The sequence below is a fragment of the Corylus avellana genome, chromosome ca2 (assembly GCF_901000735.1).
Source record: "Corylus avellana chromosome ca2, CavTom2PMs-1.0".
In the NCBI taxonomy this organism is placed as follows: Eukaryota; Viridiplantae; Streptophyta; class Magnoliopsida; order Fagales; family Betulaceae; genus Corylus; species Corylus avellana.
In genome coordinates, this window is record NC_081542.1 from 16,934,370 (window position 1) to 16,960,227 (window position 25,858).

Genomic DNA, 25,858 nt, shown 5'->3' on the forward strand with positions numbered 1-25,858 from the left:
ATTTTTTTATAGTAACTTGAGTAAGTTATGGTTCAAGTATGATTTGTTTTTAATTTGGGTTGCTCAATTTGAAGATAGGTGGTAATTTATGGGCTTTAATTTAGAGGACGAAATTCTAATAAGGAGGGAAGATTGTAGCACCCCAGATTTTTAAAGTCTTATTTTAGAGATATTAAATTGATGCTATGATTATATTAATATTCATATTAGGTAATGGCATTTACTTTGAGGTTGAGATATTTATTGATGATATTAGGTAATAATATTTATTCTTGAGGAATTTATTAGATCTTATGAATATTATTGGAATGAATATTGATTTGAGGTTATTATATCATGATGATGATTTTATATTGATTATTTTATTGGGAGATTTAAGAGATATGATAATTGATGATTGATTGGTATAATTTGGAGTATGATTGTAATAATTGGTGAAATAATAGGATAGTAAATGGAAGGTAGAAATAGTATAGGGTTGGTGGAATAGTATAGGGTTGGTGAAATAGTATAGGGTTGGTGGAATAGTGTAGGGTTGGTGGAATAGTGTAGGGTTGGTGGAATAGTATAGGGTTGGTGAAATAGTAAAGGGTTGGTGGAATAGTGTAGGGTTGGTGGAATAGTATAGGGTTGGTGAAATAGTATTTGATTTTCTCCTATAAATAGAGCTCTTCTCCTTCACAATTTTCACAACTCATCTCCTCTCCCATCTCTGGCATATATTCTTCATTCTTCCGCTTTTTACTCGGTCTTTCTTCTTTCTAAGAGTGTTTACTCAGAACAGAGAGAGAAAGGGCGAGACCAAGCGCTACAAGAAAGAAAGAACACAAGAGAAAACCGAGAGTGAGATGGGAAATTTAAGACAGAGAGCTGAAGAGGAAGAAAGAAAGTTTAGGCGAGAGAGAGAGAGAGAGAGAAGTCAGTGAAGGGATTGTTATGGGTATGGATCAACTGCAGCAGAACGGGTTTCAAGTAATTACCTTTGATGATCCATTCATGTAATCCACTGTAAGTATTCTTACTTACTGAGTATGATATTGATATCCAATAATACGGATTTTTGTGGTTTTATAACTTGTCTAGCATTTTGCTATATATGATTCAACAATGATTTATATTGTCGGAAATCAATTGACTCACTACTTCACAGTTTTTTGTAGTGTTTGCAGGAATGGAAAATCAAGGTAATTATGCAGTTGTGATTAGAGATTCATATTGAGATGTACAGAGATTCCAAGTTGGTTAAGTTTTGTCTAGAGTTTAGACTGTCGGATAGATCTGTATAAATGCCTTGTACGACATAGCTTTGGGTATTTTTTGTATAAAGAAAAGTATTTTAAGAGTATTTTTTTTGTATTGATAATTACAGTTTTTCCGCATATATGAGATACGAGATGTTACAGGGGGGGGTTTCTTTTTTAGTTTATTTATTTATTTAAATTTTTAAAGGGAGATTTTTGCCATTTTTGTTTTCTTTGTTAGAATTTAACGAAAATCTTAACCGGTGTGATAATTGAAAGGCGCTGAAAGATTAGAACCCCACATTACAAATTTTTGAAGTTTAGAGGACATGAAAAACTACTTAGTAATTTAAAAGGGTAAGTGAAGTTTTCCTTATATTTATTAAAAAAATACATACGAGAATCGCATACTCTAAAGTCATATAGTTATTTAATAGACGGGGTTGTAAAAATTTTCAACAATTTAATTTGAAAGAAAACTTTGTCCATCATGTTATACATTATAAATTCGTTTCATGTTTATTTTGAAGGGTTTGAGAATCTGTTAATGGCATGTTATGGGTATGGAGGTCCACCCTACAATTATAATCCCAATATTACGTGCGGCCAAACAGGTTTCAATGTCTGCATTGAAGAATTGAAGTACATAAGCTGGCATGGAGAGCACTACACAGAAGCTGCCAATGCAATCGTTGCATCTAAAATACTCTCTACTCATTACTCTACTCCTCCAATTGCCTTTACCTACTTTTGTAATCCCTAGCCAATTTGGGACTTCAAAATTTTCAATCCTAAATGTTATGCATAGTGAATGTGTCATATAATTAAGATGACAAGAAGGAGACACATTATCATGAATGTGTCATATAATTAAGGTTAAAATTGTTGAGTGCTATGTGTCAATATGAGTAGAAATTTACTATCATTCCATATTATTTTATGGGTCCAATTGGATTGTTGAAATTAACAATGACTCCATATTATTATGGGTTCAATTTTAGTTGAAATTGAACTCATTGGGATTGAGACGCACATTTCTTTGTATCCTGTTATGAAAAGCAAAGGAGTGAAAGCAGAGTGATTTAAAAAGCCAGAAGGCCATGTGAATATTGTCTACCCTGGGCTGAAGGCTAGATTTACAAGCATAGTGCATTAAGACTAAACTCCCATATAAGCATTGCCATGTGAATATTATAAGTTCTAATGCATGTGTTTCAAGGCACATGCCTAGTCACAGTTCCCAACAAAGAGGTCTTTTACAATATCTGCAATGTACACTTGGCCATAGGATTATATATAACTAGACAGAAAGTCAAAGCCAGCAAATTCATTGAATATATATATATATGGGTCAAAATCTTTGCATAGCAGCATCTTGGAATACCATCTGCATTCTCAGCTTCTTAAAATGGATAGCAGTAAAGGGTATCCTGCTACGTGAGTTTAGGGAGAAGAGAAAGAGAGATGGGTTACATGAAATTTTCCCAACATCTCAATTTGCTGGTATTGGTATTTGTCTCCCTTGGTATGTTTACAAGCTCGAAGTGCAGCCACATGAGGCCCATTTTAATCAACTTTGGTGATTCAAATTCAGACACTGGAGGGGTGCTGGCTGGCACTGGACTTCCAATTGGCCTTCCCCACGGTCTCACATTCTTCCACAGAGGCACCGGCCGGCTAGGCGACGGACGGCTTGTGATTGATTTCTTCTGTGAGTCCAGGTTTTCCCTTCACCTTAATGTCTGCAGAATGTAGATCATGCTTTTATTTGCTTTTCTTTTTGGCTGAGGCAAGCAACAACAGACATTAAACACTCTGAGCCCAACATCTTCAGGATGATAATCAACCAATGGATTCAGGAAGATAATCCTTCTGAACAAGTGCTATACAAGCCAGAAAGTCTTATCTCACATAGTTCTAATTTCGATTTATATAGAGATTCATTGTCTTGTCACATCATTATTGTTAAGGTTATCAAGCATAATAGCATATCACTTTGTAATCATACCATTTTCCCTCTTCTTATCTGTTTTTGATTGGAGTAATCCCCTGCTAAGTGCTTTTATGTGGCACTGATCATTATATTTCAACTTTCACAGCTAGCTGCAATATCAAAGATCAAGATAAATAAAATAAAATAAAATAAATACAAAAAAAAAAAAAAAAAAAAAAAAAAAGAAGAAGGCAACAAATGCAGGAAATTGAAAATTTGATACAAGTTTAATATATGCTACTGTAATTCTTCTATTCAATCTATCCTGATTTAACACCGAAAGCTACTATATATCTCAACTTATTATACTTAATTCTGCAGGTGAACACTTGAACCTGAGTTATTTGAGCCCATATTTGGATTCATTGGCACCAAATTTCACGAGTGGAGTAAACTTTGCAGTAGCTGGAGCAACCTTGCTCCCACAGTTTGTGCCTTTCGCACTAGATGTTCAAGTTCGCCAGTTCATTCGCTTCAAAAATCGCTCACTTGAACTTCTATCACTGGGTACACTCATTTCCTTTGAACCTTTAAGTGTGTGGTACTGTGATTTCGCCGATTAAAAGTGCGATTTTAAACCAAATCGCAAAAAATGTATTGTTTGAGAATGTGCAATTATAAAATTGCAATTAAAAAATGTTAAAAAGCATGATTGTAAAAGTTAAATTATTATTTTACCATACGCTTAACTGCGATTTTTCAAATCGTGTTTTCTATTGTTAACTCAATTGTTCTTACCAATGTTTTATCATGCAGGTTGGAGAAATTCATTTGGTGAAGATGGGTTCCGTAGTGCACTTTATATGATTGACATTGGACAGAATGATCTCTTGCTAGCCTTGTATGCATCAAACTTAACATATGCACCAGTTATCGAAAAGATCCCTTCATTTCTTGCAGAAGTCAAATTAGCCCTTCAAGTGAGTATGATATTGTTCGTTAGAATCTTAATCAAATGACTAAATCCATCATTTGCTATCTGTCCAAACTTTTACAATAGACAACTGATAATTTAACATAGTATCAGAATTATTAAAGATTTTGAGTTTGAACTATATATCCATAATCTTCTTTGTGTTGGTGTAGAATATATATCTTTATGGTGGCAGAAAATTTTGGATACACAACACTGGACCATTGGGTTGTGCCCCAAAAGAACTTGCATTACATCCCCATAACAATACTGATCTCGATCAAATTGGATGCCTTCATGTCCATAATGATGTTGCAAAAGCTTTTAATGAAGGACTTCAAAAGGTCTGTAAAGAAATGAGATCGGTTTTTAAGGATGCAACCATTGTCTATGTAGACATATACAAGATCAAGTACAATCTCTTTGCCAAGTACAAAAAATATGGTAAGTATAATATCTTAGGCTTTAAAGATAGATGTCAGTTTAATAAACTAATTTCTCCCTTCTGACTTTATGATTTTGATCGAGCATATACATTTTATTATTCGTGTAGGTTTCGAGGATCCATTGATGGCTTGTTGTGGTTATGGTGGTCCTCCAAATAATTACAATGTAAAAGCAACATGCGGCCAGCCTGGTTACATCATCTGCAGAAATATATCAGAGTCCATAGTCTGGGATGGAGTTCACTACACAGAAGCTGCCAATCGTGCTGTTGCAACAAGTGTTTTATCTATGCATTATACCACACCACGAGTGCAGCTTGACCAATTTTGGGCAGCCAACTAAGTGGCTATCTCCATGAGTTCTTCTTCATCTTGCAAGATTTCAAGATCCCATTGATTAGTGACAGAAATTGATCATGTTAAGTCTTTGTCTAAAGAGTAATGCTATGTTTCACATCCAATTTGGACGGGCTGCCGTGATTTGTTTTGTTTAAGATGGTTGATTTGAAAAGCTACTTAAAATACATTACGACAACCCGCGTGAAATGGGTGTGAAGAGTAGCATTACTCTTGTTTAAAAGTATGACGATATGAACCATAATTTGTTGTTGACTGGATCGTGTTTAGAGATTATAAAATTGGATGCTCCAACTTCCAACCATATTTGGTCATTCTAATTGGTGGGCTTCGCCATGTCAAGGGTCTGTTAATTGCTCCTCTCTTAATCTGAAAGAATCTTGAAAGTGATGGCTATTGAGTGCGATTATGAGATTTAATTAAAGTGAGTGGAATATTATGCCTATGGTTGGCTTGGAGCTACATTTCCCTATCTACCAAAAATGACAAAAATTGTTTTCCATCATTTTGCATTATTTTTTATTTTTTTAAGGAATGGCAACTCACCACATCCATAAAGCAAATCCCATACGTAGAATTTTTGTAATCCCATGATTCAAGGGAAATTTATTGTGTCACTCCTTTTTTTTTTAGAGGGAAACTTTTAGCCTTTCATTCGAATCATAACATGACAAATTTTTCAGCAATTACAATGTCATGAATAAATACAAGATAATCTTTCATTTAAACTTATTATAAGGATTGATTAATGGCAGCTTTCGCGAGACGGTGAGCTGCATAGTTCGCCTCACGGTTTACATGCCGCACATGCCACAAGTGAAAACGATTAAGCATGATCTTCGTATCTTCAATAAGACGCCCGTATCAACTCCAACAATGACTTTCATTTTGCAGAACCTACACCATTTTCAAAGCATCTCATTCAACTATAACACTTTGAAGCCCCAAGCCTTTGCACAATTCCACAACCTTCTAAGTTGCGTAAACTTAAACTACTCTCGAATCATACATATTGTTATGGGTCTATGACCCGGTCGTATGATGGTTTAGTCCATTAGAATTAGGGTTTTGCTCACAAAGCATAACTCTTTTAAATAAGGGAAGTGACTATTGTCTCTTAGGAGAATAATAGATTTATTAGCTTTATTAGGAAAATAAGGAGACTTACTCATAAAACAACAGGAAATATGAGATTTGTCTCCCATTAGAATTTTATTTTTCATTTATATGTATTTCTATTTTTGTCATGTAATATTCTATATAAACCTAAAGAGTGATCAATAAAATATATGACAAGTTTAATATTCAACTCTAGTAGTAGTTTTGAGAGGTTTAGGGATCCTCGAACTACCCTAAAATTAAGAGGCCCAAGATTTTTCGAATTATCCTACTAAACCCAACCAAAATCTATCGCTTTCATTGATTGTTCATCCCTCATTATAGAAGCACGTAACACATATAAGGCTTTAAGGAACACATTGATGCCAATACATTCCCCTCATGATCTCTGACAACTGCACCTACACCCGTCCTATATTTTGATTTGTCTAACACGTAAAATATCTTCTTCTTCAATAGAATGTTTTTTTTTTTTTTTTTTCAATTTTTCTACTACATTTAGTCCAAATGTGTTTGTTTAGAAGATCCCCTCAAGATTTGGCTAATAGTCTCCACCTCTAACCCACAAATGGGACAGAGTGAATCCTGCACTCTATATCCTTCTTTTATATAGATTTTCTTTTGTCGGCAACAAGTTACTGGACACTTTCCATGAGAACATTTTGACCACCCCAGGGACACACATCTTCCAGATTATCTTTCATTGATAACTATGTAGTTGGGTGTTTGAGCTTCCTCCTTTGCACATCATATCCCTTTCATTTTCAAGATGATTAGCACTTTTGACCGAAAAATTCCCCATTTGAGCTACCAACCCATACTTGTTGATCTTTTTGTTGGTTAGTACTCATTGCCAGGCTACATACGCTCATATATTACTTCATCCTCATAGGTAAATGTTCTACCATTTACTCTGTAACCCAGCTTGGACGCTAGAAAATTGCACTGTGGATACTAATTTTCCTTAAAAGGTATTCTATCCTTTATGCTTCTAAATGTTCTACAAATTAGATTTGTTTAGGATATATCATGTAGTTCAAGTTGAAGACTATATTATTGACTTACAATTGACGAATATCACTGAGTCACTTTTGAAGATTATCACTGACTTACAGTTAAAGTCTAGTTATAGTTAAAGACTATCACCTAGCTAACCTAACTAGAGTATAAGTTTATTTGCATCGAACATAATTATCTTATATTGTAAACTCACTCAGAGAAATAAGAGCTTAATGCAACCTTAGAGCTTTATCTTGTAAACGTAGGTCATAGACTGAACCATATATATCTTTGTGTCATTATCTTCGAAAATTCTATATACGACTCCAAACGACACCTATTCTGAATGTATAGATGTTTCACACAATATTATGCGGAAATAGATTTGACCTAATAAATAATAAATGCAATGAACAATAAAGAACACAGATATTTTGGTTACGAAGAAGAAACCAATTAGAGAATTATTTAATTGTAAAACCTCTCTGAGGCAGCCAAACCCAGGAAGTCAACTAACTCAGTAAAAGAATAAAGGATTACAAGACGTTCACACTTACAAAACCTTTGCAATTGACACGATCTTGTATAAGACAAGCGACCCACTTGCCTTCTACTGCAGTAGCCCTTTCCAGAGACAGCTGGCACAATCCTTTTACGTGATCTCCTTTCACTGGAACTCCGGTTGACTTCACTTCAACAATCAACAAGTAAAAACAAACGATCACTTTAAGAGAAAGAACAGACTCTCTATATCATAGACTCTCTTAGCACACAACAGTGAATTCTAGATGCAGAAATTCGTCGTTCTCTCTTCCTATAGAGGTGTATTTATAATAGTCTTATCATCCCTAGACCTAGGAAAGAGTTTATATTCATTTAAAACTGTTACAGGTACGCGGCGTCCGGACGGGAACATGTGCCGTCCGGACGGGGCAGTGGCGGAACCACGTTACCTCTTGGGGGTGCCGTGGCACCCCCAAGGATTTATTTATTTATTTTTTTTTTTTTTTAACCTGTAAAAAAAAAAAAAAAAATCTTTTTACAATTTTACCTACCCATTACCCAAGCATAGCAACCCTTCTCCCGCACCCTCATTTAACCCACGGCAACCCTTCTCCCGCACTCCAAAAAAAAAAAAAATCTCAGTAATGAAAATTGACTCTTTCAATGTTTACAACAACTTCCAAATGAGTATTTTCAGCAATGAAAATTGTTAAAACACGACTTCGCAACAAAATTGAGGATGATTTTCTAGCAAATAGTTTAGTTCTCTATATTGAAAGGAAAATTGCTAAGAGCTTTGATTTAGATTCGATACTTGATGATTTTGTACTTCTAAATGACCGTAAAGTGCAGTTCTAGGCACTTTCTTTCTTTTTTTTTGTATTTCTGTCTTTTTGATATAGTGTCGACATGTTACATTTCTAATATATCAATTTGAACACATATTTATGAACTTTTGTAGATTTTTTTATGATGCATATATTGTGTGAATTACCAAATTTTTAGGACGCTAAAAAAATTTTAGTGGCACTCCCAATATAAAATGGTTGGCTCTGCTACTGCGGACGGGACAACAAAACACAGCCAGAACGTGTTTTTAACACATGGCCCCGTGGTCTTCTCTTTATGGCCCGTTTTGACCTAGTAAATATTGGAATTAGCTAAACCTCGTGAAACATGACTTTGTAGATCATTGAGTTAGCTTTCCAAGGCCACAAAGACTGCTCCAATCAAAGGCCTGAAACTCAAGATATGACCTTTTTAGTAAAAGTCGTGCAGACGGGGTTCAGACGAGACTGCAAACGAGGCTATCGGGAATTCTTGTTTATCGAGCTCGTTCGGACGGGATTGCAAACGAGATTGTAGACGAGGCTCTCGGAGAAAATAGAATTCTTCGAGCGTCCGAATGGCACTTCTTCTTGTCCGAATGGTAATTGAATGGATGATGAATCTTGGCATTTTTTGTCACAATTTTGCTTACCGAATTAAGCCAACAAGAACTTACAATCTTATTATTTCTGCATTATTAGTTTCTTTCAGAACCCACCTAAGTGAAGGTGTAAGTCCTATAGATCCAATATTAATTAATTTTGAAAAAGAAAAAATAGAAAAGAATAAGAAAAAGACCAAAGTAGATGCTCTAACATTTCTCCTTTCAATATTGTCTGCAAAAAATCATATTCTACTATATCGTATCCCTTGCTCATATTTAGTTTGAGAATCATAAAACCTTCTTTGTCTTTGCAACCATGGTATAGTATTTTTTAAACTTTTATGGTGTTCCTTAACTACTTGGTCTGCACGATACTAATAGGAAACTACATGTATTGAAAGATTAGTTGTCTCTTCAAAGATGTTTTTTTTTTCTTTTTCTTTTTTGAGGTGGTCTCTTCAAAGAATTTGGAACACCTTAAAAAGAACAAAAATGAAAAGGAAAAAGACTACACGCCTGTCATCAATGGACCTACCACTTAGTCAATGGCTGAGAGCCTGAGATTGAATATGTTACATCTACTTTTCTTGACAGGTGGTTTACTCTTTGCCGCACAATCCCTAATAATAAGTAAGAATAAAGTCTTGTGCTAGACAAAATCATTGGAATGAACCTCAATAATTAAGCATAAAGAAAAAAGTTGAAGAAATTCTCCAAGAATATTTATTAGCCTTCTTTGGAAGCAAACTCTCAATGAATTTGATCTTATTTTTGTTTTCACTACAGATTCGTATGCAAATTTAGGATTCGATTACGTAAAGAAACTCAAAGTGCACATACAAACTCCAAGATATATATATATATATATATATATATATATATATATATATATATATATATATATGAGTCGGGTTTGAAAAACAAAATCGAAAGAAGGGCCTGAAAACGTCTATAATTTGCGTAAATTTTTAAAATTTAAGATCTAGATATGAGTAATTGTATTAGTAAGTGAACCTTCCTCACATCCTCCTACTCTAGATCCTTCAATTTCTTATAAGACATGGGCATATTAGTGGGCAATTCCAATCCTTTTCTTTAAAGGTGACAATGACGATGATGAAAACTCTATTTAAAGCATCGTATAGGCTTGGAAAAGGCCTAAACTGCAAATAATATAAGAACTCTTTTGATTGTGGAGGCCCCATGAATATGTGAGTATCAAAAAAAGCACCTTATTTTTTTGTTTTTTGATCAACAAAAGAGCATCTTATTAACTATACAAACTTAGAGTGGACGCCATGCACACAAATTGATTAATATAATTCAATCACTTTAACGTCCTCCGATCCAGTGGCAGAGTCACGTTACCCGGCACCCCCAAGAATTTAATTTTTTTTTTTTTTTTACCCTAAAAAAAAAAAAAAAATCTTTTTACAATTTTACCTACCTATTACCCAAGCATAGCAACCATTCTCCCGCACTTTCATTTAACCCACGGCAACCCTTCTCCCGCACTCCAAAAAAAAAAAAAATTCTCAGCAATGAAAATTGACTATTCCAATGTCTACAACAACTACCAAACGAGTATTTTCAGCAATGAAAATTGTTAAAACACGACTTCGCAACAAAATTGAGGATGATTTTCTTGCAAATAGTTTAGTTCTCTATATTGAAAGGAAAATTGCTAAGAGCTTCGATTTAGATTCGATACTTGATGATTTTGTACTTCTTAAAGACCGTAAAATGCAGTTCTAGACACTTTTTTTTTTTTTTTTTGTATTTCTAGCTTTTTGATATAGTGTCGACATGTTACATTTCTAATATATCAATTTGAGCACAAATTTATGAAATTTTATAGATATTTTTGGTGATGCATATATTGTGTGAATTACAAAATTTTTAGGGTGGAGAAAATTTTTAGGATGCCAAAAAAATTTTAGCAGCACCCCCAATATAAAATGGCTAGCTCCGCCACTGCTCCGATCCTACGTTCTATGATTACTTTCACGCTGTGATTCTTTGATTAAAAAAAATTTATTTTATTCACGGATTCTCAAATGCATTTTTAATATATGTCGAAGTATTTATTAAATGATTAAATTTACATCTTCTTATAAACTTAAGTTTTTGGGATAAGTGGTAACGTTATTCTTGAGTTATTTCCTAATGTAGTCTAGGTTTTAGTCTAAGAGTCCGTTTGGGTTTGCGATTTTAAAACGTGATTTTTAAAAACTCAGCCAAGGGTTTCACAAAATCGCGGTTTGACATTTAAAGTCATAGTTTAACCTTTAAAATTGTACATTTTCAAAAAAGCACATTCTTATATGCGATTTGAGAAAAGCAGAAATATGCCTTTTCAAATCTCAATTTTTTAAAAACATAACCCCAAACAATTCATCTTCTACGATTTGGTTTAAAATCGCATTTTTGTCTATGAAATCGCAATGCCAAACGCACCCTTTCATTACTTATTTTCTTTCTATAAATAGAGAGCTATGTAACATGGTATCAGAGCCAAAGATTCTGAATTCGAACTTTGACTCCGTCAATTCACTACTCATTTAAATTAAATATTTCATGTATACGTTGAGCATCATCGGTTAAAATGGAGTTTGAACTCACCCGTAAAGAAAAGTGCTAAAATATTTATTAAATAATTAATAAAAAAAATTATGAATTAAAAGAATTTATTCCAACCCAATTTGAACTACAAAAACAATGTAGATAGGATGCTTAATCAAAATGAAATCCACAATTTGAAGTGACAAAGCCATAGTCGTACAGCCATTATAGCAACAAAACAAACACATTACACATGTTAATATTAAAAAAAAAAAAAAAAAAGAAAAAAAAAAAAGAAAAAAAGACCAGCATATACTCTTTATTAAACCCTAAAGTAATTACAGACAATATCCCCAACTTCCCTAATTTTGCGGTATTAGCGGACCCGGTGCAGGATGCATATTTCAATTGACCAACTTGTGTTCCTTCTCTTATGGTGGAATAATTAATTGCATCTCACATTCACACTTACCTAGCATAAAGTTTCGTAACATTTAAGGAATATATGAATGGACAAAAGTTTTTTGTTTTTAGTGCTATTAAAGGTGGTGTGGTTTTTAGTGCAAGAATTTTATAAACTTTCGTGACAGTTTATGTGATATTTGTTGGGGTTATCCCACATCGGTTATTGAAGGGGCTGATGATCGGTTTATAAGTGTGAGGAAAAACTTCATCTCTTGAGCTAACTTTTAGGATTAAGATAGGCCCAAGACCACCCAACACTAGTATCAGAGCCCAAGTTTACCAATAAATATCGACTCAACAATCCACGAGAGAAACGGGTTGTCGCTGCTCCGACCCAGGGCATGATGTGTGAGGGGGAGACTGTTGGGGTTAACCTAACAATATTTACTGTGTCAACTACTAAAATATAAACTATCTCGTGAGTTTGTACAAGAATGAGACATAGACAAGCTAGGTTCGAATTCAGTGGAGTGAAATCGACCCACGTAATGGGTTCACTGATGGAAACTTGAGGGAGTGCATGCGATTCTCACTGTCTAGGCCTCTCCTATATTGGTTCTCAACCAGAATGTGCTACTATGGCCAACCCCAAGTAGAATAGTCACTCTAGTCGCCCCATCCTGCCTTTTTTGAATTTTTTTAAATCATAATTTATCTTTAAAGCTTAAACTGATTAAAAATAGTTGACTTAAACATTTAATTAATATTCTAAGAAAAATTGTGGTACCCAAGTTTCTTTTCTTTTTTTCTTTTTTTTTTAAAATTAAAAAAAAAAAAAAAAAAAAAAAAAAGAGAGACGGTGGTAATTATATAAAAGAGCTGTTAGTCGATATTTTTTATTTTTTAAATCCAAAGTGAAGCTCTTTGCCAACACTGATTTAAAGAAAGTGACAAACACTTTTTTGAAGTTAATGATAACGAATGTGAACGGGATTTCTCTAATTCTTGGTATTCGGATTGGTATCTCTTACCTTTTTGCGTATTATTATTATTATTATTATCATTATTATTATATATATATATATAAAATAAAGTCTTTCATTATTCTAATGGTTTTCGATCTTTTTTCTCGATAAGTTGTGGTTATGGTGCCCGTGTGATAAGAGAATGATGAGATCGAGCCAATGAGCAATGGCCATTGGCCAACATTGTTTGAGTTTTCTTTTTCAAAAAAGTGTACACAAAGGTTGCGCCAAATTAATAATACTTCTCTTTCTTTTTGAAGGAAAGTTTTGTTGGATTCTGATGTATGTAAAGTGATGGTGATCGATCAGGATTCACTCTCTGATTATTTCAAGTGCTAAATTGAAAATTTGAGAATAATTTACACAAAAAATGGACAAGGGTAGTTATTAATGAATTCTTTTGGTAAAACTTTCCCGACTGAATTTTTTTTGCTTTTTAGTTTTGAAGCGGGGTAAATGTAAAAGTAGTTTTTGGTATTTTGTAAGTATTTTATGTCTAAAGTTGTTTGTTAATACTTTTGCTTTTGAAGAATGCGACATAGTACACCCTTGTCCTACTGGATATATTGATATGACCATATTCATTAGCTCTTGATTTTCTTTTAATAAGAGCTGATAGATACTGTCATATCAGTTCAATGCAATGAGAATATAATATGTAACATTGTTAAAAAAGGGTTGCCGAACGAGTCGAACAGAAATCTTTTACTAATCTTCTACTATAGCATGAAAATGGAAAATGCTCATAACTTCTACACTCAGATGTTCTTTAGTTTTTCTTAAATGTTTATTAGCCTTTGTACATAGTCAAATAATATTTTCTCTTTTTCCAAAGACGAGGTGTAGTTTTATGATTATATATCTTTATAAATCATTCACTCTATGTGAGCTACTTCTCATCCAAATATAGGATCGATGTGTTATATATATTGATACCATGTATAAATTGTGATGAAATGTAAAAGGAGAGAAAAATAGCAGGCCTACTACATCCACCATATGAAAAGGGCAATGTTGGGCGCTCTTCTAGTGTTCTCCTGATGTCCTTCCAACTGTGATGTGGCTTTTAAAATTACCATTAAATTTGAGATTATCATTATTGACTTTAATCTATTGGTAATTTTAAAAGTCAAATCACAGTTGGAAGGATACTAGGAAAAAACTAGAAAAACACCTAACATTTCCCATATGAAAATTGCCCTTAAGAGTTACATTTTGTTCTCATTCACCTTAATGATTTACAATACAATAGGACCTTATGAGTTGGTGGAGAGAATATAATAAAAGAGATCAATAATAAAACATAAATGGTAAATGATCTAATAAGGAAAAAAAAAAATCTGTCAACCTAATATAAAAATCATATATTCTAACATATACAAGAATGAAAATGTGACATTTCTAGGACCAAAAGAAATAAAAATTGGTAGTTTCATGCTAAAAGTGGATTCATAAAGATGGAAGAGATGAAAGGTTTCCCAAATGAAGATGCCCTGACAACATAAAAGAGGTGTTGGTAGATACCTTTGAATCTTTATGGTGAACACTTTTTTTCAAAAAAAAATAAAAATTAATGATATAAAAACGTTAATGGGATGTCTTTTATTTCTAGTCTTCTTCATATAATTCATCTTCTTTGTCGTCTTTGACATTCTTAATTGTGTTTATCGTTGGAGTGATAGTGACAAACGAATAATGACAGGGCCTAGCACACACATATATATACTGTAAGCCGTACTCTCTCCCGACCTCACAGGAAAGAGAGAGCTATATATATATATGAGTACGGCTTACAATATATATCAAGATTAATGGCGGGTAATCCCATTTTCTATTAGTGATTAATTATAGCGGATCAAATTCACTAAATAATTTTGCCCCCCAAATTGTGTGAGAGAGGGGATGTGGGGCCTAGGTGCTCTAGGCAACCCAAGGTGCTGAATAAGGGTATACATGTGAATGGATATTAACTGCCCATGTCAACTATCCACACATGAAAATGTGGATATGTGGATATCTGCATATGTGGATGCAAATAGCGGTTTTAGGGTATATATATTATATTTAATAAATTCACTAAAACAAAGTCATTTTGGATGAGATATATGTTATGTTTACATTGTTTTAGGTTTTTTTTCTTCACAATTCACTTATTCACTTATTCACTTGGGCAAAAAAGGCAAAAGTAATATGAGATCAATTTTTTATTTTTATTTTTTTCAAAATATTAGGGCCTAAAAACAGAGTCTAAAAAACTAAAAATTGGCATAAATTATTTTCAAAATCGTTTAAAATAGGGCGTCATAGAGACCTAAAGAAGGCCCAAGAGACTAAAATATGCATATTGCCTAAAATGCGTATAATAACCGCATTTAAGAACTGCATTACCGCACGGATGCAGATAGTAAAAACATGATGCGAATGCGGATGTGGAACTGCATCCGCATGTATACCTGCTAAATTACCACTTGTTACAAAAGCTTAAACTCATAGGAAGAGGTAAATTTAATTATTTAATCAACGCTTTAACACTCCCTCTCACGTATGGGCTCAATGGTGAGTTGACGGAGTCAAGGATCCCAGAACATTTGGCTCTAATTTCATGTTAAACTATCAGTTATCCCAAAAGTTTAAGCTCATATGAATAAGTAAATTTAATCATTTAATCAACATTTTAACAACACCCCTAGTGCCGAGCCTGTTTGCTTAGGGCAATGGGATCCTGCACCCCCTCTCATTCCCTACTTAAATTGCGTGTAATTCGGACAAGTAATTTTTGACCGATCGTAGCTCCAATTATTTAACATTAAGGCTAGGTACCTATAATTACAATACAAATGCCAAAGTCTTTAGCTCAAATTAATATTGAATTGAATTGATTTCAAAACTAAGAAAATACAAGATCGAAAGTTGAAAGAAAATCTTATACAAAGTCTCGCATTTGAAAAAGTAATTAATAAATAAATAAGGTGGCTTGAAAAAGACCTGTCTATGATTTGTCTAAAATAAGTTTAGTCCTCATCAGTAGTATTGTTTTTTTCTTTCACAAATCTTATCGTATATCTTATGTTAATATATAATTGCAGAATCAAAAGAGAGCATAATCCGAAAATGCCTAAAATTCTGACAATTGAATGGGGTTAAAATAGGAACATAACTAAGAGCTTGGTTAATTACAATTTGGTACTTGTACTTTTAAAGTTTAGAAAATGACACTCAAACCCCACAAACTTCCTAACCGTGATGCTTAGCGCATTTCATTAATTTTTCAGTCTTTTTAGACGAAACATATATACGTCACATGCACATTTTCACCCCAAAATGTCTATAGGGTAAAGTGTATTTCCCCTCAACTTTGTGGGGGTGCTAATGCTAACTCATCTTTATACCTAATAATAATAATAATAAAAAATAAAATAAAAAAACTTAGAAAAATGAAGGTGGTGGAGAGCCTCCACTCTATGCCAAGCCACCTCTAAAAGGTTCGAGCCACCCCCAAAAATGTCTTTATGGGTGGCCGGACCGCCACACCCCTGGCGGTGGAGAGGGGTTTTAATTCTTTTTCTTTTTCTTTTTATTTTTTTGGGTTTTTTTTATTTATTATTTATTATTTTTTTATATTGCTTTTAGGTGTAAAATTGAGTTAGCATTAGTACCCTACAAATTTTAGAGGAAATACGGTTTTCCCTAAGGGCAAAAATGTCACATTTCGTAAGTTCCATTCAAAAAGACAAAAAAAAAAAATTAATGGTCAATTTGAGGGTTCGAGTGTCAATTTTTATACCTAGAACGTACAAGTGCCAAAGTGGTGATATTTCGGATGGTGATTTTTATGTAACTTCCTCCCCAAGAATATTTGAATCACGTATCTGATAAGTAGAATTTAGCATGTCAATACCTTTATGCATTATAGAAAAGAATGATGCTATACACCACATTTTTATTTCACTTTGATGATGTGACACTGTCAATCGACTCTTAATTTCTTTTCTTCTGATTTTTCTTAGACAGAGGTTGATCCAATTGCTGATTAAGAGTGCGGTATCAGTAAAGTGTGATAAAAATGTGGTGTATATCATTTCTCTGTTAAAAAAAAAAAAAAGTAATGCTATATAGTATATACCATTTTTCCCTACTATATACCCTTTTAAGAAAAAGAGTATTCGTATTAAGGTCTACTTACAATGTATGAGTGGTCGTCGTAAGCCGCAAACCTAGCTCGTAATTATTAAGAAACAGATAATAATTAATTAAAGTGATAGTGTATGTACGTACGTACTAGATATAGTAAAGTAATGGGTTGAATGCATTATGCACTAGCATGATGTAAAACCGTTGATATGACTTTTTCAGTAATATATATATTCCACTAGAAAATGAAAAAAGATGTCTCTTTCAACTTTAATATAAAGCAATGAAATCCATATAATATAGAGATTCAACGTTGGTGCTGCAATAGTAAAAAAAACAAAAATCAACACGCTACTTATCCAACTCTCACATCACATAAGAGTTTTTAGATTACAAGCTATATATCCTCCACCGCCCAAACCCTCCAGTAGATTTGAGAGTAGGCACGTGAAATAATATTCAATCAATCTTCAATTTTCATTTTGATAATCAATATATATATTATGATAAAAAGAAAAAGAAGAAGAGGAAGAAGGTATTGCATGATAATGTCGATATATTCATTGGCCCTTGTGCAGACAGCATGCAATACTACCAAGTTCTAGTTCGACATGACCAAGGTTGTCATATTGTTGCGAGTGTTTTCTATATAAAAAATGTTAAGAGTATATTCAAATATATTCTCTAAATGAGTAATGTTAGAAATTATATTTTTATTTAACAATTATCTTACGATCGATGCTGACGTGACACATGATAGTCCCAATGAGGACAAAAATATAGTAAATATATATAGTATACTACTCATTTTGAACATATTTTGGATGCTTATTTTATTGGTATCATGTTAGAATTTCATTGTGCAGAGATCACTTGTCATTCACAGACCATATCGGATACCGATGTTGGATAGGCGGTGCCACATCTTGCTATCGGGGTCAATAGCAAGCAAGGATTTACCGTCGGAAAGAAGGTGAGCAGGGTCTTACACTGTCGAGCCTTCTAGTGCAGATGAGATTGATTAGTCGGTCTCTAACGGCTGCCACATTAATTAGTCAAATCAAGGATTTCAATGAAGAAGTAAAGGGACAACTAATTGATCATTATGTGATTTGAAAGATATTCAGCATGATAGTTTTTTATAATGTCCCTAATTTTTCCTTTGGGGTAATTACATTTTGCCCCCATAAACTATAGCATCTTGGCATTTTCCTCTCATGAACTACCAACTATGACACCTGACCCCATCAAACTACCATCTTATAACAAAAAACTTCATTCTGTCAGTCAAATTGGTTAAAATTGACAGTTAATGGTCATGTGCAAGTCATGTGCCATTTAAAATTTTTTTTTTCTTCCACTTCTGCCCTCATTTTAAATTGTTTTCATGTGTTGGATTAGGGTTTAGGAGGGTATAAGCATCATTTTCTCGGTCTAAAGTGAGGGCAAAAGTGGACAAAAAAATTTAAAATGACACATAACTTGCACATGACCGTTAACCGTCAATTTTAACTCTTTTAACTGATGGAATGGGGTTTTTTGTCATAAAATGGTAGTTTGATGGGGTTAGGTGTCATAGTTGGTAGTTCATGGGGAGAAAGTGCCAAAGCGCTGTAATTTATGGGGACAAAAGGTAATTACCCCTTTTCATTTAGAAGATTTGATGGCCTATAGGGCCAAGGCTTTTTTTTTTCTTTTTTCATTTTTCATTTTTTTTTTTTTTCTTTTGGAGGAGGATTTTGTTACCTTTTGTAGCTTTAGATTTCACTATAAGTTTAGAGTAATTGTATTGGCTCTTAAGGTTTTTTTATATTATATTCTTCATTCATTCTCTAATTTCTTTCTTATTCTATATACTTTTCTTAAAGTTTTATTTTTGAAACATAATGTGACACACCGCCATAACACTTTGGCTGGGATCGTAGTAGCTAATTAAACTAGTATGTATGATGCTGCAAAAACTAATAAATTACAGAGAAAAAGTGGATATAAAGCAAGTTCGGAGAAGGAATATTGCATGGCTGTTCATAGAAGTAAGGTTAGGCTTGCTATGGAGGGTGATGTTGGAGTCTGGAAGGCAGCTAAAATGAGCTGTTCGAAGCACATGGGCAGCCCAGTTCGATAACACAACTAAATTGCCACCACTCTCTACCCTCAACCCATTTGGATGGGCGAAGAAATGCTAAGCATATTTTATTAGATGCAAGAGTCGACATGCAACTGAAAGTCAATTGCAAAAATGGTCAGAGAAATTTTTTAAAATAAATAAATAAATAAATCAAATGGAACATCAACCAATAGGATGGAAGAATGTGGTCAACTTGTTTTGTTTTCATTTGCGTAAGCTCCCATGCGAAGTCTCAATATATAACACCATTTTCAGAAAGCCTATTTTCAAGGCAGAAGATGCTTTGAATTTATCTTATTTTAGGTTCATTAAGGCTGTGTTTGGGAAAGGGCCGGACAAGAACAGACCGAAAAACCCAAAAAAAATTTCTCAAAATCAACTCCAATATTTTTACTTTTTACCTCATATCAATCACTTTTCATTAATATTCAAATAAAAAAAAATAACTATAAAACAAATTTTTTCATTTTTTTATACAAATTTTTTTTTTTTTTTTCTCTCATATCAATTAAATCTGCTACAGTACCATTACCTTCCCTTTTTCCATTCTATCGTGAAACACAGCCTAATTGAAGGTATAGATGGGAGAGAAAGACACGCATTGGAGCAGTGGATAGGTATAGATGGGAGAGAAAATGAACTTGGCCTTGGAAAATGCAGCTGATCTTCTCTGGGGGGAGTTAATATTTTAACAGGAAGCCACAGTGTCAATTGGGTCCAGCTAATTATGTGATGCTGACGTGGGAAAGAGTTGGCATTGGTGTATGCAACTAAATTTTTTTACCTCCCGGCCCCTTAGCTCAACAGTCAACACCTTTTGAAGCTTATATATTTGGAGCTTCCTGCTCTTCTCTGTGCCCACACATTCATTACCAGGAAGCACTTCAAAACCTATCAAGTGCATTCTTGTGTTTGAAGTTTCATAGTTGACACTGCTTTATTGCCTTTTTTTGGCTCTTTGAAAGGCATTGGATCATGCACTTTGGAGTGTTTGCTAAACCTTGAATGCATTTTCTCAAAGCTCACATGTGGTTTAATCCTTCTGGGTGCTTGATATTTTTGTGTTTCTTCTTCAATCAATCCCACTTGTTTTGAGTCTTCACACCATCTTCACTAGAAGTTGAGGAAAACCAACATCATGTAATTGATTTGGTCATTTAGAGTTGGCTATATATTCTTGACCCTTTTGAGTGCTTTTAGTCCTTGAGTCTAATAGAGAAGGAAGAATACACACTGCCTGAATTCTTCAACGGTAGGACCATGGAGGAGACATTTGTACCCTTTCAGGGAATCAAGAATGACCTTAGAGGAAGATTAATGTGTTACAGACAAGATTGGACTGGTGGCTTTAGAGCAGGCTTCAGGTAAATCTCACATACTCTCCTAGTTTGTTCAATTTGCAAAGCTAATATCTTTATGATTATTTAGGCTTCTTATATTGGTGAGTTTTATCACAAGTCTTGATGACGAAATTTTATTGCTTGTCAGGATTTTGGCTCCCACCACATATATCTTTTTTGCTTCAGCAATACCGGTCATCTCATTTGGTGAACAACTGGAGCGAGATACGGGTATTGGACATAAACTTCAAAAATATGTCACTTCAGAGATCTGCAAAAGAATATTCTTTAAACTTAAAAGACACAGAACAATTCTCCAAAGTTAACACTTTTCTTTTGAGTTTTTGGTCATTCAAGCTTAGCACTTTTGATCTTGGTTAATTAGACAAAAGAATTCGAAAAATGGGAGAATTGAAAGAGAATAATAAGACATGCTATGATAAGTATTACCGCCAAATGAAAATTCTGTTGAACTTTTATTCATGATAGTCTCCACCTGGTACTTGCAGAAGGAACTCTGACAGCAGTTCAAACCTTGGCATCCACTGCCCTTTGTGGGGTTATACACTCAATCATTGGAGGTCAACCCTTGTTGATTTTAGGTGTTGCAGAACCCACTGTGATTATGTATACTTTCTTGTTTAGTTTTGCCAAAGGGAGACCAGACTTGGGTCGAAATCTGTTTGTAGCATGGGCTGGATGGTGAGCAAATTCCTCTAATTCTTTTGAAAGTAACACAGTTCTAAATTCTCTGGTGTGAATTCTGTTTCTGTGATTGACATAAATTGTCTGATCTATTGATATTGTAGGGTGTGTGTCTGGACAGCATTCCTGCTGTTTTTACTTGCTATCTTGGGAGCTTGCTCCATTATCAATAGGTTTACCCGTGTAGCAGGAGAATTATTTGGTCTGCTAATAGCAATGCTCTTCATGCAGCAAGCTATAAAAGTAAGAAATCTCTTAACTTGATTTTTGTTTTTATACTCCTTGTCCTGTTGTTCATCAGGGAATTCACAAACTGTTGATCATATTCTTAAAGCCTTCCACTTGAGTGTATATGCTATTTCAACTTGTTTTCAGTTTCTTTTCTATTGCTGTTTTGATTTTTCAGGGGCTTGTAGATGAATTTCGCATCCCAAAGAGAGAAAATCCAAATTTAACTGAGTTCATACCTTCATGGAGATTCGCAAATGGCATGTTTGCTTTGGTTCTGTCATTTGGCCTTCTGCTAACAGCATTAAAGAGCAGGAAGGCAAGGTCATGGCGGTATGGTTCTGGTAAGCAAGCATGAGTCTTTAAACATAACCAAATGAAGCCAGCCTTCTTTATGCACATTGATTAAACATAACATTTCTGACTTATTATTTGGTAGGTTGGCTTCGAAGCCTAATAGCAGATTATGGTGTACCACTCATGGTTGTAGTCTGGACAGCTGTTTCTTACATACCATCCAGCAGTGTTCCGAAAGGGATCCCACGGCGACTCTTCAGCCCAAATCCATGGTCACCTGGTGCATATGAGAATTGGACAGTCATTAAGGCACGTTTCAAAAGTTTTTATGGTTATGAGAATTGTGCAAACAAATCATGTTATGTATTCTGTTTTGGTCCAAGATTGATTTTGACGGTTCATACTTTGAAACAAACAGGATATGATGGATGTTCCTGTTCTCTACATAATTGGAGCTTTCATTCCTGCAACAATGATTGCAGTGCTTTACTATTTTGACCATAGTGTAGCCTCTCAACTAGCTCAACAGAAGGAGTTCAATTTGAGAAAGCCATCTTCTTACCATTATGACCTACTTCTTTTGGGGTTTTTGGTATGCAATAATGTCCTCTTTCCCCCTTCTCTCTTCTCCCTTCTACTTCATACTCATCGTGATATATTCCACCTTCTTTGATGGCAGACTTTAATATGTGGTCTTCTTGGAATCCCCCCAGCCAATGGAGTTATACCTCAATCTCCAATGCATACAAAGAGTTTGGCTACTCTCAAACACCAGGTAATCTACGCATAAAGTCCATCCATTTAACATGGTATTTAGCATATTTAGCAGTAGATCTTGCTATTTGCTACTTCTTTATGCTTGTTCTTAAAAATATTTTCTTTTTATACAGTTGCTTCGCAACAGACTTGTTGCAACAGCCCGCAAAAGTATCAGAAAAAATGCTAGCTTGGGACAGCTGTATGGGAATATGCAAGAAGCCTATCATCAAATGCAGACCCCTTTGGTTTACCAGGAGCCCTCAGCTGGGGTAGGGTTGCTACTTAGGATAAAATGCTTCCATCATTTCTTGCAAATTAAGGCTACAAAATCATATTTTAGAAATTCCAAGGACAAAAATCAGGGAACAAATGATAATCAGGCTCATAGGCAGGGCCTACTGGGGATATTCTTCTAATCAAAGCATGAACTGATAATTAGTAAATGGGACTAAAAGAATTATTTTTGAGCAGGGACTGAAGGAATTAAAAGAATCAACCATTCAAGCAGCTACGAGTATGGGAAATATGGATGCTCCAGTAGATGAGACACTGTTTGATGTTGAGAAGGAAATTGATGATTTGTTGCCTGTTGAGGTAAAGGAGCAGCGTGTCAGTAACATTCTTCAGTCTTTAATGGTGGGAGGATGTGTTGCAGCCATGCCCTTCCTCAAAAAGATCCCTACCTCAGTTCTTTGGGGCTACTTTGCATTCATGGCCATCGAAAGTTTACCTGGGAATCAATTCTGGGAAAGAATCTTATTGCTCTTCACTGCACCTAGCAGAAGATACAAGTAACAGCTTAAATTCTTTTCTTCACTTTATTTATGTAAAATTCCCTTTCTTCCTTATGTCTAAGATAAATTACTTTCTTTCCTGCAGAGTCCTTGAGGAATACCATGCCACTTTTGTGGAAACAGTGCCTTTCAAGTCAATTGCAATGTTCACCATTTTCCAAACAACTTATTTGCTTATATGCTTTGGACTTACATGGGTTCCAATTGCTGGACTTATGTTTCCTTTGATGATCATGCTTTTGGTTCCTGTAAGACAGTACTTTCTGCCCAAGTTTTTCAAAGGGGCTCATCTTCAAGACTTGGATGCTGCAGAGTATGAAGAGGCACCAGCTTTACCATTTAACCTTGCATCGGTATATTTTCTTCCTTACTTTCACCTTTCATATAAAAGTGAGAAGACTGCTATACAACTAAAATAACATGACAATAAAAATCAACCTTTGAAATCAACAAGAGCATGTAAAAGAGAAAAAATCTAAGGGATTTTTTCACTGTTACATCATCACAGTCATATTACAGTCGTGTATCAATCTACTAAATATTATTTCTCTTTATAAAACAGGAGGCAGAGTTGGGTGCCAGAGCTTCTGCGCATGCAGATGAAGGAGAGATTTTAGATGAAGTTATCACAAGAAGCCGTGGAGAGTTCAGGCATGTGAGTAGTCCTAAGATCACAAGCACCACTGCAACACCAGCAAATGACCCTAAAAGCCTTCAGAGCCCACGCCGATCATACAGTCCACGTGTCAGTGAACTGAAAGGGGTGCCTAGTCCCCGGTCAAGTGGTAGAGGACAACACAGTCCAAGGACTGGAGAAGTGAGATCATCTCCTTTAGGAAAGAGTCCTATTGACACAGTATAAGAATAGGGGGAAGAGTGATTTATTTATCCTTCTGTAAGATGTTTTCAATTGCTTGGTTTCCCTATTGCCTTTCTGCTGTGTTGTTTTGTTCTTGACATTGTAAAGTCTTCCTTTCTTTCTGCTCCCCTACTTCAAGAGGAGATATATAACCATAGAATTGTGTCACTTCCTTGTAATCGATATACTAGGGAAATGTGTTGTTGTATGAGTGTTTTTTTTTTTAAATTTTATTTATTAATTTAAGTCTTACTAGACAAATTAGCTGCTGTTCATCGAATATGTTGGCTATGTCTCTCTCTCACACACACACACATACAAATTTCTACATGCCTTGCTTGAGTTATTCCTTCCATTCCAAATGATGTAAGAAAAATCTTCTTGGGTTATTCCTTCCATTCTAAATGATATAAGATGTATGCACTTTTTTTTTTAGATGAGATTGACAGAAACTTATATAAACCCAACGACGACGAAAATTACAAGCCAATTAAAGAAGACTATCCTTAATACCAATCCAGGCAGGTCTGAGATGGAAGAAGCAAGTAAAAAAGTTGTCAGCAAAGCTGGTTGTAACGGTTCATGATAGAGTGTTATGAGTGCATCCAAAAGCATTATTGCATTTCTTAGCTTCAGACCAGCTTCTGAAGGAGCTGGTGAAATTAAACCAAGAGATTGCGAAACAAGCTGTAAGAACTGAAAGACAAAAAAGTATCAAGGACATTATTTTTTGAGGCCTAAATTTGGATATGCAAAATTTTTTGCACCAGAAAGGCTCTACAAAAAGAGAGAAAGCTAGAGGGGTAGAGGAGTCTAGAATCTATCGCTCAAGACCAAAGTCTTGCAGTCCACACCCCGGATCGGGGGCCTGCAGAAGGTGGAGCGTGGATCGGTGAAGGTAGAGAGAAGGCGCGTGAATGGTGAAGGTGGAGGAAGAGAAGTAAATCTCACATCCAAAACCCAAATGCTGTTCCTATGCACAACAATTATGAATAAATATGAAAACGTAAAGAGAGAACAAGAGAAAATCAAGACACAGACTTACTTAGTTCGGCAATTTGCCTACGTCCACAGGAGTATTTTTAAAAACTTCAAAATACCCCGTACCAGTCATCCATACTAATATTTCAGTATTACTCTCTATGCCTAAGAAAATATGAGCCACTTGTTCCAACACTAAAGAAAAAATAAAGAATCAGAAGGAGGACAAAAAAGGAAAATGCAGACAAAGGGTGGAGGAGAAGAGTTCTTAATTAGGCTGGGGGTAGAGAGAATAGAAGAGGAGAGCCAAAATCAGGCTGAGATTCATTCCTCTTCACATGACAGCCATCACAGTCCAAGAGAAAGGTCAACTTTCCAACAAATTTTCCATCATGAAAGGAGAAACTGCACTTGGTGAATACAATTTTTTAAAAAAGGCACTTTTTGGAACAGTTGTGGAAGAAAAAGCAATGGACAGAATTTTTGCTTGAAGTGCAATGAAGCAAGCAAAATCGAAGTAGCTAGAGACAGGTCCTACATTATTAAGTGCAGTGGTGTTGTTTTCATAGCATTGACTAGATGAGGCTCTTATACTTCATGCCTCTCCATTTTCAGGGCCGGGTCCCCTTTGCAATGATTC

The 25,858-nt window shown here is 34.7% G+C and overlaps 2 protein-coding genes and 1 pseudogene across 2 annotated transcripts; all 3 read left to right on the forward strand.

The window, feature by feature from the left end:
- LOC132169181 (GDSL esterase/lipase LIP-4-like) overlaps positions 1–2,004 on the forward strand; it is a 5,557-nt pseudogene extending 3,553 nt beyond the window's left edge.
- A 701-nt stretch (positions 2,005–2,705) lies between these two features.
- LOC132170826 (GDSL esterase/lipase At3g62280) lies at positions 2,706–4,936 on the forward strand. The gene is made up of 5 exons (XM_059581944.1): positions 2,706–2,952; positions 3,556–3,741; positions 3,991–4,154; positions 4,321–4,591; positions 4,701–4,936. Exons 1-5 carry the CDS (start codon positions 2,706–2,708, stop codon positions 4,934–4,936), a joined length of 1,104 nt encoding a protein of 367 aa, XP_059437927.1.
- A 15,189-nt stretch (positions 4,937–20,125) lies between these two features.
- On the forward strand, positions 20,126–24,467 carry LOC132170827 (boron transporter 1-like). Its single transcript, XM_059581945.1, has 12 exons — positions 20,126–20,619; positions 20,744–20,826; positions 21,105–21,297; positions 21,405–21,543; positions 21,707–21,872; positions 21,968–22,134; positions 22,244–22,417; positions 22,505–22,600; positions 22,716–22,853; positions 23,056–23,375; positions 23,464–23,731; positions 23,941–24,467. Exons 1-12 carry the CDS (start codon positions 20,516–20,518, stop codon positions 24,238–24,240), a joined length of 2,148 nt encoding a protein of 715 aa, XP_059437928.1. The 5' UTR covers positions 20,126–20,515; the 3' UTR covers positions 24,241–24,467.
- Positions 24,468–25,858: the final 1,391 nt, after the last annotated feature.

Coding starts and splice junctions, on each gene's coding strand:
- LOC132170826 (XM_059581944.1), top strand. CDS start 2,706: ATGGGTTACATGAAATTTTCCCAACATCTCAATTTGCTGGTATTGGTA. Junction 2,953..3,555: donor GCTTGTGATTGATTTCTTCT/GTGAGTCCAGGT, acceptor TTAATTCTGCAG/GTGAACACTTGAACCTGAGT. Junction 4,155..4,320: donor AAGTCAAATTAGCCCTTCAA/GTGAGTATGATA, acceptor GTGTTGGTGTAG/AATATATATCTTTATGGTGG.
- LOC132170827 (XM_059581945.1), top strand. CDS start 20,516: ATGGAGGAGACATTTGTACCCTTTCAGGGAATCAAGAATGACCTTAGA. Junction 20,827..21,104: donor ACAACTGGAGCGAGATACGG/GTATTGGACATA, acceptor TGGTACTTGCAG/AAGGAACTCTGACAGCAGTT. Junction 22,135..22,243: donor AGAATTGGACAGTCATTAAG/GCACGTTTCAAA, acceptor TGAAACAAACAG/GATATGATGGATGTTCCTGT.